Source organism: Diabrotica undecimpunctata, chromosome 5 (assembly GCF_040954645.1).
Source record: "Diabrotica undecimpunctata isolate CICGRU chromosome 5, icDiaUnde3, whole genome shotgun sequence".
NCBI lineage: Eukaryota > Metazoa > Arthropoda > Insecta > Coleoptera > Chrysomelidae > Diabrotica > Diabrotica undecimpunctata.
In genome coordinates, this window is record NC_092807.1 from 129,134,745 (window position 1) to 129,153,189 (window position 18,445).

Here is an 18,445-nt window from a genome sequence, read left to right on the forward strand (position 1 = left end):
TCAATGTTCATACTCAATTTATCAGAAAAAGTTGTAGTAGTATCAACAATTTCAAGAAATTATATTTTAATATTTAATTTGAAAACAAACAAAGGAATTAATAAATCCTGAACATCTGTATACATGATAAAAATACTATCTTCACTTTTTTATTATTAAAATCTGTTTAATTTATGTTTAGTACAATTAGTAGGTAATAGATAGCATTATATTTTACACTCAGTGGCAACGTTTCAATGCCTACCTAACAATTTGACCTCTATCCCCACGCTGTGGCCAATAGCTCTAACTAGGTCATTCAATGCGACCAATAGGCGAGTTGCTCCCCCGTCACATGCATTTGTTGTTATCATCAGCTGGGTCCGGGCTCGCTAAAATCCGCATGCCGACTTACTGTCCTGGTTCTATCTCTCTCTACGCGAGGGCGTAGAAGGAGACGCGTACGAAGGTTATCGCGTGTCAATCAGCTGTTGTTACTCCGATGTAGCCGGCCGGCTGCTTAGTTGTTCCACAACTGTTTGTCGCAGCGCAAGCCTCAGCGAGTCACTCGTATTCACTGATAAGTATGTGCATTACTGATTATAACCAAATATCAGTTATTGTTGGGTATGTAAAGTGCTTTAAACTAAGACATCTTCAACAGTCAGTGCACAGGTTGTTAGTTAGAAGACTGTATTTTACGGATGACGTTGTATTGTGAAAAATTTTAAACAGACTTTGGAAGTTTTGTTCAGTAAAATTCGTAGTTTTTTTTAAAGTTATTTACGAAAATGTCGACGGGAAAACGTCTAGCGAAACGTTCTATTATCGGTACTCGTGTTTGTGCCCCAGGAGAAGACGGAAAATACTACTCAGGAGTGATACAAGCCGTCAAAACCCCGGCGAATTTTTCGGAAAACAGCAACTGTATTAATTTAACCCCTAATACCCGTTACACCGTTCGTTTCGATCCGCGACAAGGAAATTTGGGTAGAACGAGCTGCGAATTCCACGAGAGCCAGCTCATCGGACCCGGTTTTCAGTCGGTGCTTGGATTAGAGCTAGTGCAGGGACAAAAATGTTTCGTTACTTATAACGGCCGAGAAAACTCTGGAGAAGTGTGCAAACACCATACCGAAACCGACGAAGTAATCATCAGAATACACCCCATAGGCATCGAGGTAAGTCAATAAATTTGCAATGTAACCTTTAACTTCGAAGATTTTGTTACCATGCTACACAAATTAGCTACCACGTGTCAGATTTTTCTGCTACTGATAAATGTTTGTATCCTTAATATGGCATATTTCTTATTTCATTTTGTTACACATAGTCTACATTAAGATAAGATAGTGAGAATCTATTGAAATAATAAATAATTGCTGTCAATATTTTTCAAAAATGCCGGTAGTTTAGTTCAATTGTATATTCTCAAAATTTGTTTTCTGTTAGAAATATATTCCTTATGTATTTATTTTTCATACAGTTAATTAAACTAGTTCTACATATCAACGTAAAATCCAGTTTCCTATATTTTTCAAGGAATGAATCGGCGTTCAAGTGATAATAAAAACCTTGTAGCATCTCGAGCCGGCTTTTCCAAGATTTATCTGGTGCGTAGATTTGTGACCGAGCAAAGGCTTATATTTCTAAACAACTTCCAAACCAAACGCGTAGGTTACTCGAGCTTAATGTACGCACAATACACCGGCAGACCTGTTAAAATTTTTCAAAAGAACATCAGCAGGCTAAATTCAAATTCCTCTGGTCCGCTGTGATCGCAGCGTTGTTGCCATTTTTCTGTATACCGGTTAAACTATGCCGAAATGATAAAAACGTTTTACTCTATGAAAATTTATGGACTATTTAAAAAATAAATAGAATTTAAAGGGAATGCGACATATTATGTTTTCATAGATACGTACATCAGTTATATGCACAGAAGAAATAGCCATATTTTTTTACTTTTTCAGTTAAAACCGTTTGTCAGCCGTCTTTGTTTACTATTTATTAGATACTCGCTACAGTAAAACACGAAAGCCCGATACAAAAGACATTACAGATGTAGGAAGAAAGGACGTAAACTATTACAAAAAACAACTATTTGAGTTATTATTATTATTATTTTTCAAACATTAAATAAAAAACTATTGAAAACTTTTTTCATTTTCTTTTATGGGTCACATCAATAACTTTTCCTGTAAGGTATATTTAGTTAGTTACAGCTTTGTCATTTTACACCATTTCCATCTATCCCGTTTTTGTGTTGTTCTGCATTGTGGTATATCTTCCATCGTATATTCATATTCTTCTTCTTAGCAGACTTATTGATTCATTATTTGTGTCCAAACTACATACATCAGTTTTAGTCATTGTTTGTCCATTTAGCTGCATCTTGATTTATCCAATGAACTTCCATCTTTTCTTTCCTTAATTGCTCTATTTTTCTAATGTTTCTCAAATTATTTCAGATTAATCTCTTCCATAGTACCTCTTCGTATCTTACATTTCCGTCGTTTCGAACATTCTTCTATTTTATACTGTACCATATATCATAATAATACAAAGCAGTGATACAGTGATATCCTGTCTTTTTGTATTTTACCAGGTAAGCCTTTAAACATTGAACTTATTCTATTCTTCTTCTTAGAGTGCTGTCTCCCTAGGGAGGTTGGCAATCATAATGGCTATTTTTATTTTTTAACTTGGTGCTCTAAACAAATCAATCGATCTGCATTGATACCAATCACGTAGATCGGTAGATTATTCAACCAAGAATTCTGTCTTCGGCCAACAGATCTTCTTTGAATCTTTCTCTGTATTGAGTCTTAAAATTTCATATTTTGGTCTCCTCATCAGGCGACCTACGTTAGGTATTCCAGTTTTTTGGTGTGTCCAGTGTCGATTAGTTTTGTTTTTTACCACCTCTCTCTAGTATTTCTTTATTTATAATTCTATCAGTTCATGATATTTTTAATACTCTGCCATATAACCCCAGAGTTCGAAAGCCTCAACACTTTTTAAATTGTATTGTTTTAATGTCCAGATCTTAGCTCTATATAATAATACTGAACTTATAAATAATCCTATTAATATTAAATAGAAGTTTTTGTACCTAAACAATTTTGTTTAACTTATAATCACATACAGGGATATGTACGTGTCAAACTGATGTTAAAGAAATATAGATATTATTTTATTATTTATATATTTTATTATTTTTTGTAAAAGAAACTCTTAACTGGATATTTTCAAGAAGCAATTAAAAAACATGAAAATACGAAGCAAATGAAAACTATATATACCTCTAAAAAAACTGAATCAATATATCGAAAAATATAAAGTTTATATATATGTATATATAATAAAATTGTATCAAAAATGTACAAATTTAAAATATATTTTTAAGTAACCACATGTAAATATTTATTTTAAATGTATTTCGCCGAGGAAGCTGCTAATTTTTTGTAATAAAACAAAGGATATCTGCAATCGTCTAAAACCAGTATCGATCTGACAACACTGCACCGGATCTATGTTTTGGTTTGATCTGATCGTGCGCAAGCACGGAACCTCTCCCTCCTAATTGGTAATTGCATCCTTGTGACGTCATTCGTATAAACAAGGCAGAATACCGTTCACGGTCGATTTTTTGGTGTTACCTACTTTATATGAAAACGTACATGGCCAGGCCAGTTATGATGCTGTAACCAAGCCATGTTTCCTTTATTTTAGAGGTTTCCGTTTGAAACGGTTTATCGGAGGAACGTTTTAAGCAGTGATTTCCCTTTTGTCTTATCGCTGGGACTTTTCTTTGTTTACCGGTGTAACTAACGGTCGTTCTTTTGCAAACAAACGTTTTGGGTTATCAGTAATTTATGCTGCCTACTTACCTAATAAACGTTTTAGATAATTTAAGGTCAAATTCTATCACGTGCAACAGTTTCTAATGCGCCATTCTATTCACAGAGGAGAATAAAACTAACAAATATGATTTGTTTGTGGGTAAATACATTTTTTTTTCAAACACACAAACCTGAAAGGATTGTGAGAGTAACACCGAAGAGAGTTAAAAAAATTTGTTAAGGAACTTCCCTCCGTTAAATAATGTACTAGACTTTGTATGCCGCAATTGATTTAAATTGTCCACTGTTGAGGGTAAATCTAGTCTAAAGATAGGAAATAAAACATAACCCAATAAGAAAAAAAATGGTCAAGAAACATTTTCCATTTGAGCCCCGAGTTTGAGTTTTTTCTCCATAACTCATTTTTTTTACTCAACTGGTGATAATCGGTATCCTTGATGCAACTAATCCTTCCTTTGATCGGTATTTGGTATTCTAATCCCTTGTAGTATTTTATACCTTTTATTCCGATTTACTCAATCGTGGACTTTAAAATTTGTAAACAGTAACAGTGCATATAATAATACCATTTTGTGGTTATAGCGTGTGTAGTTTGGATTTCTTTTACAGCAAATATTTAACCTGGCCTGCCGTTGACCTAATCTTTTTAATATTTACCTAAAAAATCCTCTGCATAATCATTTGTTTCCCGTGTATGAACTCTGACTCTGGTATCCTTTTTACATTTTGTACACTCATTTAATTAGATAAAATCATGAATTCAATGATAACTTTTAAATATTTTTGTATAAACAAAAAAAGTAAAAAATCGGAATCAATTTAACCCTCTTAAAAACTCAAACTTCATTTTCGAAGAACAAATAGATATGGGGTAGTCAAGACTAAGGTTACCGTCTTTAGTGGTATTCAGTTATGGTAGAAAGTAATAAAAATGTTTTTTTTGTACAGTGTACAGTCCTTTTTGTATTTTTTCGTTGACAAAGAAGAAAAAATAAAATAGAACCAGAACTTTTCTGTAATTTTCTTACCATGATCTCTCCGAGTAGCATACTTAAATATTTGACCTAAGTGAATCAGGGTTAAAGTAAAATTAAGTTATTTACATCATTGTTCTATTCTAGCATAGCTCTGAAGATGGCTTTGTAAGCCGAAAGGGCTCAGTTAGGAATTAAAATTTTTTACATACTTCAAAAATACTTCGCTTTTCCATGTTTTGGTTTAAAAAGGGTTAACTTTAACGAAACTTCAAGCTGAATATAGCCGCAAATGCCAAGCATGGAATAAAATATTTCGATTTGACAGTGTTGGGATGTTTTTATAATGCATATGTTGTATGCGTCAATTATAAAGAAACAAAGCTTTTAAAAAGTACATTTTGATTATATCATGTTATGAATTCTGCAATTTTTAATTTATATAAAACAATAGCGAGTAAATATTTGTCTCTTTCGAGATTAATCCCAAACATCTGTTGCAATCTGGCAACTGGTGGTTTGACGATAGCCAAATCTATCCGGTAATATATCAAAGAGCAATTATCAAAATTAATTAACTGCAACTAATCTCCAAAGAAACAAATATTTACTCGTTCTGGTTTTATATAAATAAAAAATTGCAGAATTCATAATATAATATAATCAAAATGTACTTTTTAAAATCTTTGTCTCTTTATATTTGAAGCATACACCATATTGTATTATAAAAACATGTCAACACTGCTAAACCGAAATATTTTTCCACGGTTGACATTTGCGGCTATATTCAGCTTGTACTTTCGTTAAAGTTAGCCTTAAAAAGTATAATGTAGTATAATGTCTAAATTGCCAATATGAATGAATCAAATAAAATTAAATTAGAAGATTTTTTTATTCCCAAGAAGCAAAAACAAAATCTCTTTATAATTACTATTTTGAGAAAGATTTCCGAAGTGGAAATAGAAACACCAGAATAAACTTGTTTCAAAGTAAAATTGTAGCTTTTTCCCAGTAAAAATAGTAAAATTATTACTTGTCAAATGGATGTGTTATTAAACTAATTGTTTGTCATTAAGTTAAGCCACTGTTTGGATAATAACTATTCAAGGATTTCTCAGATAATCATTAATCATGAGTCGAAGTGGGGTAAAAATATAAGAATAAGAATTAGGATAAACAACAAGCTTTAAAGATTTTAAACAATATGATAGTGTGCTGTTACCGGCGTAAATAGATAACAAAATGTTATTCTTGATTAGTACATAGACAAATGATACAGGCATCATCCGTAAAATTGCCGAGAGATTGTCGGTAATTTATGCGGATCAACCGTATACTCAAATTGTTGAGCATAACAATGTATAATAGATTCTATGGCTTCAGTAATCCCTATATTTACAGTAATATCTCTACTACTTGTCAGTTCTCATTAGTTCTATTGTTTTTAAAGGATAATAAATTTTTATTTACTTATATAATGGTAATGTTTTCTATATAATGGTAATTATTGGCAGAATCAATTTTTACGTTTCTGGATATATAAAACGAAGTCTATGACAACACTATGACACTATCTTTTAGCGTTTTTATGTTTGTTTCATCATCAGTTGGCGCTACATCCCTTCGTGAGCCCTGGCCTGCCTTAAAACATTTTCCCATCCTTCCCTGTCGAGTGTCTGTCTTCTCCATCCCCTTACTCCATTATAACCCAGCACTTTGCGTCCACTGCTGGACATAGACCTTCCTCATTTTTGTTCATTGTGCTCTATCTTTTCTTCCAATTTCTTGACATTTTCTTGAGATCGTCAGTCTAACGAGTAGGGGATCTTCCTTTACTTCTTTTGTCTAACCTCGGCCTCCACTCAAGCAATCTCTTCGTCCATTACTGATTCGGGCGACGTGTCCGGCCCAGTTCCATTTCAGTGTGGCAATTCGGGAAATTACATCGGTAACTCCTGTTCTTCGTCTTAAGTCTTCATTTCTAACTTGGTTACGAAGCAATATACTCAGCATTGACCTTTCAATTTTCCTTTAAGCTGTTTGCAGTGTTTTAGAAGTTGTAACTGTCAATGTTAAAGTTTCGGTACCATAGGTCATTACAGGCAACACACATTGGTCAAATGTTTTACGTTTTAAAGAAATTGGTATATCGCTTTTAAAGATGTCTTTGAGTATTCCATAGGCTGCCCATGCTAGGTTTATTCGTCTTCGTAGTTCGCACGTTTAGTGGTCTTTTGTGATCTTTATTTCGTGTCCAAGGTATATGTATTTTTCCACCAGCTCTACTTCGTTGTCTGTAATATTGATATTTCCGCTAGGTACTAGGTTTGTCATGAGTTTTGTTTTGGAGATGTTAATTTTAAGACCCACCCCATCACACACAAAAAACCCTTGCCTACTTAAGAAAATATCCCCCTTACTCTTGGAGTCTCCTTACACCAATATCCCTTAAATCGTCCAGATATTTGAGTTTAATTCGAACCCTTCTTTTTCTTCCTACAGGCTGTTTTAGCATGGTTATTTTAGCAGAATCAGTTTCATCCATCCGCATAACGTGGCCCACCCATCTTTGGCGGTTCATTTTGATGGTTTTCACTATATATCAGCAACACCAAAAAGTCTAGAGTTCGAAAGTATATCGCCTTCTCCACAGACCCTGTTCGTTAGCTCCGCCATATATGGTCCCCTTTTCTTTCAAACACTCGTAGTCATTTTTCATCTCGAGTCGACATTGTCCATGGCAAAGTTTGCAGTATGTTGCTTTTGACATATTTCTTGCGCTTGGTTGAGGGTCTAGTTCAAAATAACAGAGGATAGCCACGCATATTCTTTTTCTTTTCTTTGGATGTGTTGTTTTTGTCTTGTTCTTTTGAACCTTTTCATTTTTAAATTAGCCTTCTTAGCTTCATTTTTAAAAGGCTTCTTCTTAAGGTGCCTTCTGTATTACTCAATATTTATAATAATGTCTCTGTTTTGTGCTGTTTTTAATAGTGGTTGGGTGTCCCATGTTTCTACAGTCTCTTACACGAATATTTTTTCTTCTTGGAATCCTCTTATACAAACTTTCCTTCCATTAGTCGTGGGAAGTTGTATTTTCCTTCTATATCAATATACCCTACATACTTCGTTTTCTGGTATTTTACAATTTTCCAAAGTTCTCTGTCAGTTTCCATCATTATAAATACCTCATTATTGGTCGCCTGCTCCGCCCAAGAGATCTTAGTTGTTGGACTTTCATTTGACAGGTACCTTAGATCTTATCTAACGATTATATGATTATACCCATATAATTATAATTGATTATTTCCATATCTAGTTATGTATAATGTGTCACTAGACGATTACAGTTAGGTATATGTTTGTATCTTCTACAAACGTGTATTTCATCTTTTCAGTATTAAGGTCGCGGCATATTATCGTGCACGTATAGTTTCCGGCACGTAGCGTTTCCAGTCCAGCAATCGGACTGCGCGTTCACATTTTCATACATAGAACGTTTCAGTTTGGTTCGATGAAGATATGATCTCGCTTTTCTCGACAAAAATTATGTGCAATTGCTGTTCTACTTAACGATGAAGAAAGAAAAATTGAAGTAAAAAGAAGGTTTGAAGTACATCCAATGCTAAGAGAAAGGAAGAAGGAAGGTGAATATTGGACGTTATACAAAGAATTAATTGATGACGATGAAAAATTTTATGGATATTTTAGAATGAATAGGATTCAGTTTGAATATGTTTTAAATTTAATTACACCTTCAGTTAAAAAACGAAATACTACGTTTAACGAAGCTGTACATATCAAACCAAAAAGTATTTTTAAAAAGAAGAGGTATCACTTCCGTACAAAAGTCCTAATTGTTTATCACTTCCGTAATTAATTGTGACAAATCAATAAAAACACATGCATAAATGACAAAATAGCTTCGAAAATTATTTTTTTAAATAGTCTGTATCACAATCAAACAAATACCTAAATAAACATCGAGGGGAAAACGACGGACATCTAATTCACATTATCCGTACCAACCGGTCACGACTCGTTACGTAGCCGTCGGCATCAGTAAAATATTGTTTTCGAATATACTGAACGGAAACGTTAGGTATCTGATACGATACGTTCCGGACAGTGTGAGTTGTTCATATTTAAAACCATTTAAAGTATATTTTTCGGAATATGATATGCATGATAATCTGCCACGACCTTTAAACTTAAATCTCAAATACTGCTACTACTACTTACAAGTATGAAAGCAAGTCACAGAATAATTAAATATATAAAATATACACATATACATAGGAAACATAGGTACGAAAATAGTGGACGAACGTAAGTGCATCATCACTCACCACATCCGTAACTACACAGTCGCCTGGTGAAACATTATCCAGTAGATATTATAGCAATATAGCAATCAATGTGTAACAGTGGAGTTACTACCTATTGTAGATCATTAGGTGCTAATTGTTTAACAATAAAATGACACCTCATTCGTATAAATAAAGCGACACTTAAGATGAAAATTGTATTGTTGGTTCTTCCACTAGTTGTGTCTTACGTACGTGTAGATACGTCTTATCTTAATGTAAACTATACAATGAGAAATTTGGCAGGGACAAAAAAAATATTTTACCAACTATTCATATGTATTACTTAAATAAAAAGAAACAAAAAAAAACAAATCTTGTCTAAGCTGTACAAATTAATAAAAATGTAAAACAATACTTACGGCATCTATATTCATATACTGTTTCTTTTATGTTTCGGTTATGTTAAAGAGATAGATTTAATAAGCTGGCATTTGGCCTAGTCCATTTCGAACTTTTCAGATCTATTGTGGTCCTTTAATCCTATAATTATGTACATTCTCTTAACCTCTTTTTAAAAGGTCTAATATTTTTGATACTGAACCTTCCATGTAGCTCTTTGCCAGTTGCTTCTCTTCGCGTAATGTAATGAACCGCACATTTGCCAAGCTACCCCACTAACACAAGGTGTGCTCTGCTGATTCTTCCTATAGGTGACAGAATCTGCATAGATCTTTAACTACCTACTCAGCTTACAGTCCCCTGTTAATAGATCTACTATGGCTTTGATTGTTTTCTGTCTTTGCTCGTTAGGTGTGCTGTAAATGTTGGCGAATGTTTTATAATAAACTGTGTCCCCTGTCTTTGTCCTGGTGAAGTCCTCCACCATTCCAGAGATTTATGTGCTACCCACTTTCTTGTAGTTGTTATTGTAACTGCCTTTGCAACGCCGCAGAAGTGTTCCGGTCCAATGAATTGCATTAATGAGCCTTGTTCGGCCATTTCATCTGCTTTTTCATTGCTCTTATAACCCTCGGGACCTGGTACCAAGGCTACCGTAACCTTGCTACGGTCTCCTAGTTTATTTATAACACCCACACAATCCCATTCTTTACTGCCTTTCTATTTCTTGTGACATCCTTAGATACACTTACCGGGAAATGTATACCTTGCTTTGTCCCTACTATATCTGCTCCTATACTCACAGATGTTTTTGAGCATCTGTGTACCAAGTAGCTTCTGCTTTTATGTAAGTTTGTAGGTTATGTTGATAAAAAAAACATCAAAAGGAAATTACAAAAAAGACTCTTGGTACAAACGAGAAAGTTAACAAATGAATAGAATCATAAGAAATTGGAATAAAATAATTAAGTAATTATTACAAATTTGATATATGTATAACAAAATTAATATTTTTTTTTATAAATTGTGCCCCATCGCCATGAATGTGGCTACCACTCGAATAAGTAGTGATTAAATATAAGTAAATATATCTTCCTGGTGAATCAGTGGTTTAATCAAAAAGTACGAAGAAATTGTTCTCTCTTTTATGTTATCTAATACTGGCGAGTACAACAATTTAACATTATTGCTCGAGTTCACTCTCTTAAAATATTAAAGTTTTTATATTTTTTTTTATTAGACAATTTTGAAAGCCGTACCTTGTAATTTTTCTTTCTGTTTGATCTACTTGATATTGAACTGCAGTAGCAGTTCGGCTGTTAAAAAGTTGCTAATGTGTCTAGGCCAAAGTAAAAGGATAGCTATCTTCTTCTTAGAGTGCCGTCTCCCCACGGAGGTTGGCAATCATAATGGCTTTTTTTTATTTTTGAACTTGCTGCTCCTAACAAATCAATCGATCTGCATTGTTACCAATCACGTAGATTCTTCAACCATGAGTTCTGCCTTCGGCCAACAGATCTTCTTCCTTGAATCTTTCCCTGTATTATGAGTCTCAAAATTTCATATTTTGAAATGTGGCCTAGGTATTCCAGTTTTCTGGTTTGCATAGTGGTGATTAGTTCTGTTTCTTTACCAACCCTCTCCAGTACTCTCCAGAATGGTTATAAAGGAACATAAAGGAGTTATATGATTGTAGAGAGAAAATTCTGAAAACATTTAGAAAAGCTGACCTCTCAGAAATTAAAACTATGACGATCACTGGTTTACATTTTTGAAATTATTTAATTTGTTCCTTTGATCGTGGTTTGATAGCTTTTAATAATATTTACAATAATTTACATAAATAATTGAGAAAACAACTTTTTCTATATTTCTAGGAAAATAATACGTCATAAGTATATTCATTTTACAGAACCAATTTATTCGCAAACTAAATATTTGTGTATCTCCACATTACAACATCAAAACAACAATTACGCGTTAGAATTAATGTATTCCGAGAATAAAGCAAAAAAAAAATCCATATGACATTGTGTTACGACTTACGAGACGAAAACAACGCTCTTAAGAAACTGTTACAACTTAATTTCTTCATTTCATATCGCGGTCATCAAAACACGATTTGACACAAATTCCTGGCAATGTTGACCCGGCGCGGTGGCAACGCCGCGCCTGTGCAACGCCTACTTTGATAATAAATAGGAATACTTCAAATTTTAAATAAAAACAACGCATGTTGTAATGAGAATAAATAAAATTTTTGTGTAGTGTTTTAGTGTTGCTAAAGACCAATAAATTTAAAATACTCTCTTAAAAATGAACATTATTCGACTCAATAAGTTTTTAGCCGTGTGATTGGGATTCTCTCTCTTTTATTCACTTCAAAAGAAGAACAAAATTAACTGTTTCGTCTAATTGTGATTCTCAACATCAAATTCCAAAAACATCCATTTCAACTGTAGCTCAACAAACAAATTTGTTACTTATTGGTAAAAGTCTTCGAACTATTATCTTACCCCCGAAAAGTTATCTGGCCTTCCCATTATTCGTGCCGAGGTGGAGTACACTATAAAAAAGCAAAGCTGAGCAAGGCTCCTGGACCGGATGGCATTACTAAGGAAGTCATAAAACTATTGGAAGATGACAACATTGATATGTTGGTAACAATTTTCAATGCCATATATAACACCGACCATGCTCCAACGCATTGGCTCTACTCAACATTTACAATTAACATCCGTAGAATCGCGAAGATGAGTACACGTGAAGCAGCTTTCTTCTTGATTCATCGATTATGAAAAAGCGTTTGGGATCGTAAAACATGACGCAAGGATAACAATGCTACACAACGCTAATAATGACGACAAAGATATATAAGAGTTATTCAGAAACTTTATTCAAATCAAAAAGCACGAATGAGGCTGAACAAGTCAACCATTACAGAGGAACTTGAAATGTTAAGAAGGTTGCGACAGGGGTATATTTTGTCTCCTGTGTAGGCTCATATATGATGTGTGGAATTAACACATCATATTATGTGATAATTCACAATCACAACAGAAAAACTTCTGCTAAAAGAGGTAGAAACAACAAAAAGGATTGGAGGTCTAAGGAAAATATCCAGAAGATTTATTCAATCGATATAAAATAGTTTCAACTTTCAATAAAAATGTGCCAAAAGGATAAACAGCTAGGAAAAAATGGATCTTTTTAATCCAAATAAAAAACCCTTAATTATGCCCTAAATTCTCATCCAAAAGTAAAATTAATTATAAAGTAAATTTCTGATTGCCATTTTTTAGCATCTGAACAAGTTTAGTTACATAACATTCTCTTGTTTGAAAATTCAAATCTTAACGTCAGCTGCTAAAATCGTTTAGTGCAAGCTGGTTCTATTCTTATACTTGACCCAATATCGAACATTAAAAGAACAATAAAAACTAATAAACGTAGATGAGTGTTAAAGAGAATGGATCTTTTATTATATCTAATAAATTACACAAAATTTATATTCTAATAATTTTTATTTTGTTTCTAGTTCATTGTGAAATTAAGTTTTATGTTAAAGAAATTGTTAATGTAGGGAGTTTACGTATATTATGTATATATAAAATATAATCCATTTATCAACGCATAGAGGGAATGGGAACCAGGCGAGGAAATAATACATCACACAGCAGTACCACACAAGTATAAGAATGAACAAATGAAGAAACTAAGTATGTTGTAGAACCACGAAAAGGCATAACAGAAAATAGACGCAATAATTCTCGAACTTAATAATAATGAATGTTCACTATAGAGTGGTATTTATATGTTAATCTAATGCATCTTGAAGTCATCCTGGAAGACGGGAATTGGAAATTATGTTTCAAATATACAAGAAAGAGTCTGAGGCGTAACACTTTTTTATCTATAAGATATTATTACTACTTACTACTGTACGGTCAATTTGAGCCGTTTGCAGACGAAATAATACTGATAGACCTAATATAAATATATGGTTGAAGGAGAAAATAATACTCATCAAAAATGTGAATATAAGATCGCAAGATCTGATTATGAATTGTTCCAAGACAGTTTTGTGGATAAACCTACAGCTGATGCATTTACTATTGAAAATGTCCAGAACCGAACTTAATAATCTAACTTTATAATCCATCATCAGATATTTAGATTCTACAGACTGTGTTAATACAAGAAAAAAACAACTGAAACAAGAAAATTCTAAATTTGTTCTGAACGTTAACGTACTAAAACAAAATACAGGTACGGATTCCACAATATTATATCAATATTTTTTGACAAAGAACTTTGTTGTTATTATTAATTTCCAACATCTGTATACGCTTGTACCCAAAAAGGACCACGAAAGAGCGCTGTAGATAGAAATGGTATAAATTGAAGAGGCAAGAATCATGTAGTTGATCAACATTGTTTGTTCATTACAATTTCATGCGAATCAATTAAAAAGAGGAGCTATCAGATTAACTATATTTACGCTCCACCTATTAAAAAAAAAGAAGCTAAAATAAATAATTAGAGATACATACAACCAACAGTGATTTGGCTAAATACCGAGTACATATTAGGCTATGCTCGTGATCGAATATTCGGCCAAAGATGTGTGCATTTCGCGCGTGATAGGATACGATTTACTTTGCTCTAAAATTGAAGTTAGTGTCTTGCGAGCAGCAGAAGTATGAGTTCCATCTGATATATGAACATGTCAGCACAATAAGGAGAGTCTTTTCAGTTTTACTGGGCACCGAATGTCAACAGAGTTTATTCTTGAACATGTCGTTTTATAGATGCAGCCCTATGCTAGCTCACATACTGGTACCAATATCGCAAAAGGGCTCAATCCTGTTGCAGAAAAATGGAAAATTTCTCAAAGCAAGATCCATTTACTTTTCCATAACAGTGATACCAAACGCGGAATATGATTCTGCGTTTTACATTTTAACTACTCTGGTATAGCTCAATAAAAGTTGAAATCAATTCTTCAAGAACTTAACTTGCCAAACCAATAACTAGTACAAGATGTAAGCACACGCTGGAATTCTATAATAACCGAAATAGAGGTAGAATCCGACAGAACATCACCATCGACGACTTTAACTTTGAGCACATCAGAGAATTAATAAAAGAAGAAATAAGAAATATGATAAAAACTCGGAGCATATGTCTCTAAGCCCTTAGAAACCTTATGAAAACGAAACAACTAATAACACGCACAATGATAAATCTATATAAAACTGTCATAAGACCAGTACTGATGTACGGTAGCGAGACGTGGACGATAACAAAAGCAAACGAAGAGTGACTACGTGTTTGGGAAAGGAAAACCCTAAGTCTTCCTTTGGTCCGGCACTTGATGGGGCAACAGGACAAGAACTAAGAAAGAACTGGAAGAACTATATGCAGACGCCTACATAATAAAAGAAATAAAGTTCAGAAGAATCCAGTGAGCACGACATTCTGACGAAAGAATAGTAAGAATGATATGGGAAGAACTGGAGTCTCAACTCGAAGAAGACCACGTGGACGACCTCGATTCCTGTGGCGAGATAATATAGCAGGAGACCTTTAAGCTATGGGCGTGTTAAATTGTAGGAGATTGCATTGGACAGTAAGGAATGGAGGCTGGTTGTCAAGTCGACTAAAAAAAGTAAGTAAGATTATTATGACTCGATGAAAATGACAAATATCTGGTTGCCTTTTTTGTGGACCCGCGTTTTAATACTATTTTCCTGGGACTAGTTCAAACGAAAAGAGCAAGATGGAAAAATTTGGAAGCTTTGAAAAGGAGTTGTGATAAATCAAGTAGTACCTCCACTTCCTAAGAAAGAATCACCAATGAAGCTGATGAAGATAAAATAATGAAAATACACGACAGTTTTTGAAACAGTTTGAAGTCGTCACAGACAAAATGCAAAATGGTGAGGAGACTTTTAGCATTCAGTAATCGTCAGGAACTGCAAAAACGTATCCAATCCTGACAAAATTCACGAAGACTTATCTATCGTCTCCTGGAAGTAGTATGTATAGTGAGAGGCTGTTCTTAGATTCATAGATTTTGGGTATTAAAGTAATTATTTGTGATTAAACTTCTCTTCAGCCTTAAGTAATCCAACTTTGGACATAGGCCTCCCCCAAATCAATCCAGTGGTTTCTATTTTGCGCCACTTGCTTCCAGTTCTCTCCTCCGATCTTCTTAATGTCATCAGCCCATCTCATTTGTGGTCTTCCTCTGCTTCTCTTTCCTAAGTATGGTCTCCATTGTTATATTTCGTGGTTCCATCTTTTATACTTCAGTCGGGCATTGTGTCCTGCGAAGCTCCATTTTAATTTGGCAGCATGTTCTCCTGCGTCTTTTACTTTTGTTTTGCTTCTAATCCATTTGTTTGTTTTTTTGTCTATAAGCCTCACCCCGAGCATTGATCGCTCTTTGTGCCTTTACCATTTTATCCATATTAGACTTGGTGAGTGTCCTCGTAAGTGAACCATACATGAGTATAGGGAGGATACACTGATCGTTAATTCTGGTTTTCAAATATTTTTCTATTTTAGTGCTTTTCAAGATCCAACTCAGTTTTCCAAATCCTGTCCACGCTAACCTTATTCTTCTGGTAATTTCTACAGTTTGATTTTCTTTGTTAACTTTCATTATCTGTCCAAGGTAGATGTATTCGCTTACTGTTTCTAAATTTATGTCGATCAACGTTATTTATCTAATGTTCGGTGTATTTGTTATTATTTTTGTTTATTCCAAGTTCATCTTAAGACCTACTTTTTCCGAAGCTTGAAATAGTTGCGTCATCATGGTCTGTAGTTCTTAGAAACTTGTAGCGAATATTACAATGTCATCAGCGTATCTCAAATGACTCAGTTTTCGTCCATTAGCATTTATTCCTTTATCTGCCCAGTTAATGTCTTTGAACACGTCTTCCAGTACAAGTATGAATAGCTTCGGTGATATAACATCTCCCTGGCGAACTCCTCTGTTGATTGGTATAGCTTTGGTTTTCGCATCTACTTGTACTTCTATTGTAGCTTTCTTGTAAATATTATGTATGAGCATTCTGTATCGGGAGTCTATCCTGCAGTTGTTCAGCTCTCTATATTGCCAAAGTTCTATGGAGTCGAATGCATTTTCATAATCAACGAAGCCAATGTATAAATTCAAGTGATATTTGAAAAACTATCCTAATAGGGCAAATAGTAACCGAATATTCGTGGCATCACTATGAATAATACTGCTTTTCAAATATCAATAATTCTGTGGGGTATCTTTGAAAATATCGCATTGTATTACTCAATATATGTAGCATGTTTTATGAAGAGAAAATTATAAAATTTCATCATACCTAACATTTACAGAGCGCCTATTAATTAAACTCTTCTATAATATCAAAAGTAGGTAAAACTAATTACAAGAATTAATAACCGTGCTGTGATTCGTTTGTATAAAGATACTCGAACCTCTTAAAGACATTAGATACTTGAAAATGCAAGTAAATCAAGATTAATTTACTTGTTCCACTTAAATATAGGTTATGTATCCGCAGTGTAGTGAATGCTGTGATGATGTTGCGAAACAACGTATACACAACCTGTTCTGAGGTCGATTGTTTCGATATTACCTTTCTCTCGACGCCATTAGCTAGTCCAAGTTGTTGTAAGTCGTTAGTCGAGTTTCAGTGTCGTTTTGTTAGGGAATTTCATGCTTCTCTCTCAATAATAATAATAATACCGTTGACTGTGCTAATTGCTAAATTATGTGGATGAGTTGTTTACTCCTTTATGTATTTTGTCTTCATTATGCCATCCCAGCTTTGTATAAAAATAATGTATTAAAAATCACGTGGGTTCTATTCCATAATCCAATATCTACCAATACTGTTAAAACTGAGCTAAATTATTTTGACAAGTTTTATTTCAAGAATTTAATATAAATAAAAACGCAATTACTTTTTAATTGCACTTAATCAGAAATATCATTGAAAAAAACTGTTAAAGATCATCTAAAAGTTAAGGTATATTCAAAAACATCAATTATCTTGTTCTTATTTTTAAAGTAGAACATTTCTGGACTCAATATTTCTTAAAATCGGGTCTTTGTCTTTATGTGTGACAGTACTTGAAGGAAAATCCTGGAATTTTGAAACTTGGTACATAGATATCGCTACTCAATGGAAGAACCCTATTTGAGGTTATTAGGTTAAAGACCACCAAACCTACAGATATCTTCGGGTAGAGAGGACTATGACCCTGTTAATATGTTCCTTTAGGACATAAAATATCGCGTATTAAATTTGGTATAAAAAAATTAGAAAATTCGCCAAAATACATGTGCTATATTGTCGAATTGCATCAGATCATCTCTTGATCCATATGATGCTCCATATTCTCTGCGTAGACTATGAAGTGAATAGTATGTATCTATTTATTCGTTGACAATTAAGTATGTATTTTTAAGGTGGTATCTGCATTAGTGAATATCCAAAGGACCATATCCTCCAATTAGTATTTTATTCATTATTGTTTCTAAACTTTCTAATTATCGGCTGTTATTACGTTATCATCATGCCTTATATTGTTAATGTTAGCTATTCTACTGCTGTTTCTCATTCAATAGCTTTCAGTACGATTTCTTCAGAGTAAATCTTAAATTCAGGTATATAAGTATGTAGAGATAAAATTTACATCGTTGTCTGACTCCTGATCATTTACTTCTTCATCGGTGTGTGTGTTTAATCCGGTCCAGTCGCGAATGTTTTTCAGCCATGATATTTGCCGTCTACCAGGACCTTTTTCCTTCGATTTTACCCTTCAAAATCAGCTACAACAAGTCGTACTTCTCATTTCTAAGTATATGCCCAAATAAGCTGTCTCTCTCCTTTTAGTAGTTGTCAAA

At 33.6% G+C, this 18,445-nt stretch overlaps 1 protein-coding gene across 1 annotated transcript in view; it reads left to right on the plus strand.

Moving 5' to 3' along the window:
- Positions 1 to 443: 443 nt before the first annotated feature.
- Positions 444 to 18,445, plus strand: part of LOC140441791 (zinc finger protein 395-like) — a 232,435-nt gene continuing 214,433 nt past the window's right edge. The window contains exon 1 of the mRNA XM_072532712.1: positions 444 to 1,160. Coding sequence (XP_072388813.1) covers positions 771 to 1,160 — 390 coding nt within the window. The 5' untranslated portion in view covers positions 444 to 770. The remainder of the gene's footprint in view (positions 1,161 to 18,445) is intronic.